At 44.1% G+C, this 8,292-nt stretch overlaps 1 protein-coding gene across 5 annotated transcripts in view; it reads left to right on the top strand.

Moving 5' to 3' along the window:
• The first annotated feature begins 1,643 nt into the window (after window positions 1-1,643).
• Window positions 1,644-8,292, top strand: part of EPHB1 (EPH receptor B1) — a 763,406-nt gene continuing 756,757 nt past the window's right edge. For all 5 annotated transcript variants that reach the window (XM_069108696.1, XM_069108697.1, XM_069108694.1 and 2 more), the window contains exon 1: window positions 1,644-2,161. In XM_069108696.1, coding sequence (XP_068964797.1) covers window positions 2,104-2,161 — 58 coding nt within the window. In that variant the 5' untranslated portion in view covers window positions 1,644-2,103. The remainder of the gene's footprint in view (window positions 2,162-8,292) is intronic.

Here is an 8,292-nt window from a genome sequence, read left to right as displayed (position 1 = left end):
TATATAAACAAATCCCTTCTGCAAAATTCCACCAAAAAGTCATCCAACTTTCCCTCAAAGGTCTCTAGTGACAGGGGACTCATTACCTTCTGTGAAAACTCTTTGGTGAACTCTGCTTATAACTATGAATTTTGGTCCTGAACTGTGATTTCAATCAATCAAAAACATTTATTAGGCTCTTATTATGTGTCAACAATAATACTAAGCGCTGGGGATACAAAGAAAGGTGGAGAAAAATAATCAGTTCCTGCCCTCAAGGAGCTTACATTCTAATGGAGAAGACAACATGCAAATAACTAGGTACAATTCAAGATATATGCAGAGTAGGGGGAAGGTAATTGCAGAAGAGAAGGGACTAGCGGTTTCTGGTGGGGTGGGAAGGATTTTCACCGGGAAAGACTTACTGTTGGAAGTGGCATTTGAAGGGACCCCAGGAAACTAGGAGGAAGAAGTGAGGAGGGTACTTACTTTTGAGGAAAGTTCCTCTGTGGACTCAGATTTGCTTTTGTTCTGCAATTTAGTCTTAGTGGTCTGAGGGCATTGAAAGCTCAGGTGAACTGCCCAAGGTTACACAGTCAGTATACGAGAAGTGAGATGTGAATCCACACTTCCCTGACTCCTAAGCCTATAACTATTATCACTATGCCAGACTGCCTTCCAAGGAAATTCAGTTAGCATTGCTGAGAGTTTTTTTTTGTTGTTATTGTTTCAATGATTATTGTAAAGCTCCAAATTTGTTGTTTAGTTGTTTCCAATCATGTCCACTCTTCCTGACTCCTTTTGGAGATTTTCTTGGCAAAGATACTGGAGTTGTTTGCCATTTCCTGCTCCAGCTCATTTTACAGATGAGGAAACTGAGGCAAACAGAGTTAAATGACTAGCTCAGGGTCACAGGGCTAGTAAGAGTCTAAGGCCAGATTTGAACTTAGGTCTTCCTGATTCCAAGTCCCAGGGCTCTATGCCACCTAATTGCCACAAAGCCCCAAATACAGCCCTGTTATCAAGAACATTCATGGAATTTCATGTAAAAATAGGAAAAAAGACAGGGCTGATACTGTAAGGGAATGTGTGGTCTGTGTAAGATGAAGCCTACAATAGAAATTCATAGACTTAGAGCTAGAACGGACCTTAAAGGTCTTCTTGTCCAGCTTTCTCATTTTGCAGATGAGGAAACAGGTTTAGAAAGTGACTTGCCCAAGATGGTAGGTATCAGAGTATGCATGAATGCAGGTTTCCTGACTCCAAATGTAGCTTCTGTTTCACAGCTTCACCATCTCCTGAGCAGGGGGAGCAGGAAATATTTAAAGTAAAGAAAGATCTAATGACGGGAAAAAAATCATTAAACCTTAGGAAGAATGGTGACCCAAATAGCAGATACTGCTGTTTCAGCAAGGGCTCTGGTGTAGAATTGATGGTCATCAGGCGCAGTTCTGCGGAGCTACCAGTAGGAGGAGCGCTTTTCCCTCCGTATGGATTTCCATTGCATTCTCCACCATCCTTCCATGCAAAACTTTTTCTTAAACTAACAATGCTAGTGTAAGGAGGTGCTCATCTCTGATTGGACGAGGGAATTTTGCAGGTTTGATTCCTTGATTGGACAGGAGGTGTCGGGGGTGGGGAGAGCGCTGATGGTTGGGGGAGTGGGATCCCTCTCTCTCTCCCCCCTCCCTCAGTCTCAGTGGCTGAGTCCGATCTCTCCCTACTCTTTACTGTAGCTCGAAATGTTACACTAAAATACAGACTCATTCTCTCGCTCGCTCGCTCGCTCTCTCACACACACGCACGCACGCACACACCCACCCAGCCACACACGCACGCACACACACACACGCATATAAACACATGCACACACACACACCCACCCGCGCCAGGACTCGCCTCCACACGCACACACACACACACACACACAACACACACACACATTCACACACACACACCCAAACGCCCACATATCCACACGGAATACCGGGGACCGCTGTCCGGAGCGGAGTGCTAACGGATACACAAACAAAAGCAACAAGACAGAAAATAAATAGTGTCAACCTGGGAAGTAGTTATTTCAGCCACTCTTGCTTCTGAACCAGTTTTGGGGGGACACGTACGATGGCACTGGATTCTTTAATGCTTTTCCTCTTGGCATCTGCAGTTGCAGCAATGGAAGGTAAAATATTTCCCCCTCCCCTCAAAAAAAAAGGCAAAAAGAAAAAAAAAGAGCAAGTTTTTGTAACTAGATTTATTTCGCAGTGGCGTATAAAATTGCATGTCCTTTCCTTCTTTTGGTAAAGGGAGCCGGCTTAGGTGGGGGCTCCCAGAATTCTGATTTCCCTGTGAAACAGAGTGGACTGATATGATTTCGATCTTTGAATGGAAGGAACAAGTGCTATTTTGATTATTTATTTTGATTTTTTTTAACCAGGCAGATGTAGAGTGGTCTGCCTCAGGCAGCTCCCCATCGCCTCCCTTCCCTCCCTCCACCCCCAACCCCCAGTCGTCTTCTCCTTTTCTCCACTCCCTCATTCCCCTACACACCGTCGCTTAACTCTGTGCTTCATTCTGGGAGAAGACACTGAGCTGCATTGCAGTACTCGCTTTACATTCCACAAACTGCGAGCTTGGAGAAGGGGAAGAGTGGTTTCCGGGGAGAACGGGATGCTTTTGAGTTAGAGATGCGCTGTAATTCAGCTCCCGGGGAATCGCAGCCGCGATGTGTCTCTTTCGCTCCCTTGTTCTTTATCTCCTTCTTCCACCTCCTTCCCCATCCCCTTTCGCTCTGCCTTCCTTACTTCCTTTCCTTTCTTCCTTCTTCCCTTCCTTTGTATACCCCCCCTGCCCAAACTCCATTTCTGTTTCATTTAGCCTTTTTCTTTCTTGTCTCTGATTTGTTGTCTCCTCTCTTCCCAGAGCCGGTGAGATGGCTTAGCTTCCTTTAACGAAGCCAGGGGATTACGAGAAGCAGGAGAGAGGCTTTGCTTTCCTGACTTTCTGTCGGGGATGTGGAAGTGAATGTGTGGTGCCCCTCTGCCTGTGGATTTAGGTAGCAGCAGGTAGCCCAGAGTGGGGCTGGGCAAAGACAGATTCCTGGGAGCTGAGTTGTAGAAACTGCCTGTTGGGTTGAGGAGGGGAAGTCTCGCCCATCGTTCAGTGGTTCACCAAGGCAGGCAGGCATGTTAGATTGTCTGGGACTTACAGTGGTTGGGGAGCTTCTAAGGGAGAAAATCTGTATTTAAAGGAATGTGAATTTTAGGAGCTTCTTGTACCCTGCACCCTTAAAGGAAACTATCAGTGCCTTCTTTTTTTGCGTGTTAGTGTAATGTAAGATGAGCGAACAGCTTTGTAAGGCATTTCAAATGGGGGTAGAGGAGGCATTTTTAGACCTGTCTAAACATACACAGCTATTTCTTTCTGCCCAGAAAAAAGAAAGTCATCTCAGCTGAGGGGGTTGTGTCAACATCTCGATTGGCACAGGCAATAACCTCTGGACTAATTTTTAAAAAGTGAAGGCAGCTACTTGAAGTGTATTTAACTTGGATCTCAGATTAAACAGCAAAAAAGATCTTGCCTGTGTTTCCTATGTGTGTCTGGTTCCTATGAGAAAGCTCTGCTTTCTCCTCTCCCCTTCCCAATATTCTTTCCAAATGAAATATGCTTTGGGCTTCTCTAGGTTGTCAAAAGAGCCAAGCTAGTTGTATGTCCATCATACTGGATGGAAAACTGAATTCAGTTGTGGGTAAGGAGGAGTTCTTCCATTCATAGAGAAAGGCGGTTCAGTTAGTATAAGGGAAGGAAGCAACAGCCTCCTGGAGAACTTCAAAAGCTCTTTTTAATTGTAAAATTGGGTCCACTTACCTAGTGTTTCTGAATTCACTCCAATTTACAAATTCACTCCCATTCATTTGTCTGGGCTGAGATTTATAAGTTCCCGGTTCAGCTTTTGGTAACATGAAGTAGGTTTTCATTTAGCCGGTGGAAATAAATGATGAGGCTGCTAAACTAAGCCTCGGATTGAAAGGAAGCCTTGTAATCTATGTCTATTTCTCATGGAATTGTGACCCAGGCACCTGAGTTGAAAGTGACAGGAAAGGTACTAGGTCTTTTGAGCCCACGACACCCACCTCTCTTCCCCTCCCTTCCCTTGTAAAGACCGATTCTTCTACTTACTAGTGATACTTTGGGTGATGTAGTAACAGCTAAGAATCCCCTTTTTTCCTTTTGATGAGAACTACAGCAACATCCTTTCAAATCTCTGCTTTCATTGTTGCTGGGGGAGCAGATTAGTGGAGAGAAAGCCTTCGCTTTTTTCAGAACGTGATTTTTTTTTTTTGTTGTCTTTCCCCATCGCCCCAGCTGGTGGTCTTTGTAGGGGTGCTTTATTAAAATTTGCTGGATGCAAGGGAGACATATGCTGCCTGCGGTAAGCAGAGAGAGAAGTGGCTGGAAGCTTAGAGAATGGGAATGTACTAGGGGGATACCTATTGTAATTTTTTAAAAAAGAATTGTAAAGCGGTCCTTAATGGTGTCCTAAGAAAGGGACAGGAAACTAAAATGATATGTGTATGGCTAATTTTGAGATGGGAGATTTGGCTTTTCCTCCAGCTTCAGATGTCAATCACTTATAATTATCCTTATTGGTGGTCTGTCTTTATTGCCGTTTCTGAATGCTCCCGGTGTCTTGGTGGGGAGGGCTGGGTTGGTTGTATAATAACATGACTAGAGAAGTTGTTTGCAGAAAAATGCCTTTTGGGCTCCATCACAGCCACAGTTTTGTTCTTTGCATGTGTTGGAAATGCTGATTTTGGAGGGGGACACATTTGACATTTTATCATTAATAAAGGAAATGAACTCAAGTATTTGAGCCTCTGATGCTTGCTGGGGAGATGTTATTTTGCAGGAGAAATTGTTTCGGAAACAAATGTTCAGAGGTATCTTGACTTGTCTCTAGTGGTTTTCATTGAGACCCTCGTTTCTCTCAGTGTAGATGCATTTTTTTTTACTCATTGCTTTTTCCTTGTTCAGGTTCCAAAAACCCAGGTGCCTGGAATTCAGGAACTGGAGTCTTTCAGTACAAGTCACTTGGCTCAGATTTAGCCTCATCCCCTGGCAAGAATCTTGCCTCCACTTTCTAATATCTCCACCTCCTACCCTCTCAGGACTGCCATCTAAAACTTTGCCAACTGCCCAGAAGTCTAATAGGTAGTAGCTTGTACTCTGTCATAGAAACTTCACCACCAAGAGTTAAATGAAACAACATATTCAGCAGAATATTAAAACAGTTCCATCTCTAGCATGGCAGATAGTAAAAACCATTCAGTTATTTCCCTACTGCCCAGCAGGTTTCCTTTCCCACCCTATCTACATATGTGCAGTTCCACCAATCTAACTGGATTCAAGTCTGCTGCCAGACTCATTTGATTGTGTTGAGAGTGGCATAATTATCAGAAAAGTGAATCGATAAGAATTCCAAACAACAGCTCCTTCCCATGCAGCTCCGGTGTGCGAGAAATGTGGTCACTATTTTTCAGCCACGATCTCTCTGTCTCTTCTTATGGTTAGGTTTTATCCTGGGAATTCTGTAGGCAAGGCTGGTGATAACCCCTGGGCAAACAGCTCAAATGACTGGACTAATGCCTCAATACCCACAGAGGAAAGTGGATCCTAAGCAAAGGCCAGTCACAAAGGATAATTACCAGTCTAGGGACTTAGCAGGGTAAAGGGAAGCCTGTTCCATCAGAGCTGTGAGCGCCTGGGAGGAAGCAGGCAGAGGGAGGGGAAGGTCGTCTGAGCTTCACTTCCCCTCCCCATTTCCACCCCCAAAAGGCTAGAGCAGAGACAGAGTTTGGCTATTCTGATAGAATGGACTGCTTTGGCATGCAGGGTCCAGGGGGAGGGAGTTATCAGGGTTGGTTGGGGAGGAAGTGTTTGAATGCTAATCTGATATCCCTACTTTCTCTCTCTCTCTCACCTACCTATTTCCATATATCCTTGCCATTTCAGGGAAGAGAGGGAGGGCAAGGCCTATTCCAGCATGAATGAAATTTCATTTCATTTTAGTCTATTGTCAAAGGTTCCTTTTGTTGACTAGAGAGCAGGCAAGGGGATAAGGCTGCCAGCTCCCTGCTCCCTCTTTTTCTCTGTCTCTCTCCTGATCTGGTCCTTGGAGGATGCTATGCTCCCGACTTCAGTGTTTCCACTTAAGGGGTACCTTTTCATAACTCAGTCAGACGAGACTACCTGTGCAAGCCCATCCCAGTCTTTGGGTCATTTGCTAAGCAAGTACTTGGTCCTAGAGGAAAAAGTGTTTGAAGGATCCTTTGGGATTAGCATAAATGGGCATGTAGTCACTGAGAGGAAGGGGATTATAGTGGACCTCTCAGAATTCAGATGCCTATCTTTCTGGATGAATGCTCTGGATCAGGACATCTCTGCCTGGGTGGCTTCCCTACAGCATTTACAACTCTGGTTTGCAGGGGGGCTTCCTTCTATAATTGGGCAGCACTGGAAGAGCAAGTTCATGACCTGCCCCACCCCTTGCCCTCCCCGCCCAACACACAACTAAAAAGTCAGAGAAGCCTTTTCCACATTTTTCCTATTCAAAGACCTTCATATTTAACTAGACAGACTGCTGACATCCAGTGTAGGCAGTGGCATATAGGACCCCTGTCACCCAGTGTGCTCAGGAGCAGATTTCTGAGGCAGATATCAAGGTTCATGCTGGTTCTGACAAGACTCAGGCAGCCTAGGCACAAAGATGAATCCTAAATATGATGATCCCTCTGGCTCTTCATACTCGACTGAGCACAATAAATAGATGCTGGGTTGCCACCTTTGTTTGGGGGAACAAAGGTACAACCACCTGATTTGGAGAGGCCTCCCTAGTAAGCTTCCCCGGACCCACTAAGGTAAGGTATGTTAAGAATGGGAAAAGGAGGCCTATAGTAATCAGGGCTCATCTCTGTTAATAGATAGGATGTTGGATTTGGAGTCAAGAAGGCTTAGACTCACCTCTCACCTCAGATACTGTTAGCCGTATGACCCTGGCAAGTCACTTAATCGTTATGTGCCTCAGTTTCCCCATTTGTAAAATAAGTAGTTATACTCAAAGGCCTCTAAAGTGCCTTTCAGCTCTATAGCTACAATCCTGTAAATGCCTCTTGGGGGACAAGGAACCTCAAACTGACTTTGTGCAGAAGAATATGGATGCCCAAGTTATTCTGGTACCAGAATAGGGTAGTAAGGGCAAAGGTCTTTCTTTTTTCCTAACATATAAGGGTGAGGTTATCTAAGGTTGTGTAGGAGGGGATTTTAGACTTTCCCATATTGGTTTTGGTTTTTTTTTTTGGTGGCAGTGGTTGGTCTTTAAAAAAGTGTACCTATGAATTGCTGTCAAGTCCAATGCTATCTGTGTGTCCATTCTGGGAGCTCCCAGCCCATGATCCTGATGTCAGGCAACAATGCTGTCAACCTTTCATCAGATTCTCCTATTGTATGTATAGCAACTGAGCTTCAATTTTCTGAATCTATCCTCATTATTATCCAGGCACCTTGGGCTTAATAAATATTAAATGCCATGATGATCATTGCATAGAGCACATGAGGCATAAGGACTTGGGACTCTGACTTAGCAAGATCATTTTTTCAACCTTCTCAGCCAAAAATAGTATTTAATTCAATAAAAATGAATAGGGTCAAAAAGGGAGATGTGGTACCAGGGAAGGTGACATCCCCATGTTGGGCTTTTGTGTTGACGTGGGAAATAATCCACTAAAACCCATTTTTTTCTTGTGGCTGTTTTCTGTCTCCAATAGAATCACAGAAGGGGAAAGGAACCACAGCTGACCAGTCCTGGACTCCCTTCCACTAGCATCCATAAGGCATTCAGTAGACATTGGTTGGTGATGAAATGATAGACAGTACACTTAAGGACAAAGAAGATTGAATGGACTGAGATTCAGGAAACTGGATAACTTGTCTTTGCCTTGCTGCTTCATAGATTTGTAGCTATCAGAAAATGACCCAATTTACCTGTGTCTTTCTTTCCCTACATAGATAGCCTCATGCTGACCGCTCCTAATCTCATCATGAGGTTGATATAGGGATATAGGAGATACTATATGTGAAGGTGCTAGAAGCATTTTAGAAAAGATATCCCAGAAATGAAAAAGGAGAATCATATTATTAAAGGAAAAAGTAGCTATGAACTACATATATATAATCTTCATAACATTGGTCCATTGGAAACATTTTTCTAGTTTGAGCCCAGTGAGATGGCAATTTTGAATGGGAAAAGAGGAAAAT

This window comes from Petaurus breviceps, unplaced genomic scaffold, assembly GCF_028583685.1.
Source record: "Petaurus breviceps papuanus isolate PSGF00001 unplaced genomic scaffold, PetGlider_PUasm1.0 90424, whole genome shotgun sequence".
NCBI lineage: Eukaryota > Metazoa > Chordata > Mammalia > Diprotodontia > Petauridae > Petaurus > Petaurus breviceps.
Note: the sequence above shows the minus strand (reverse complement) of the source record. Positions and strands in the feature narration are given on the sequence as shown.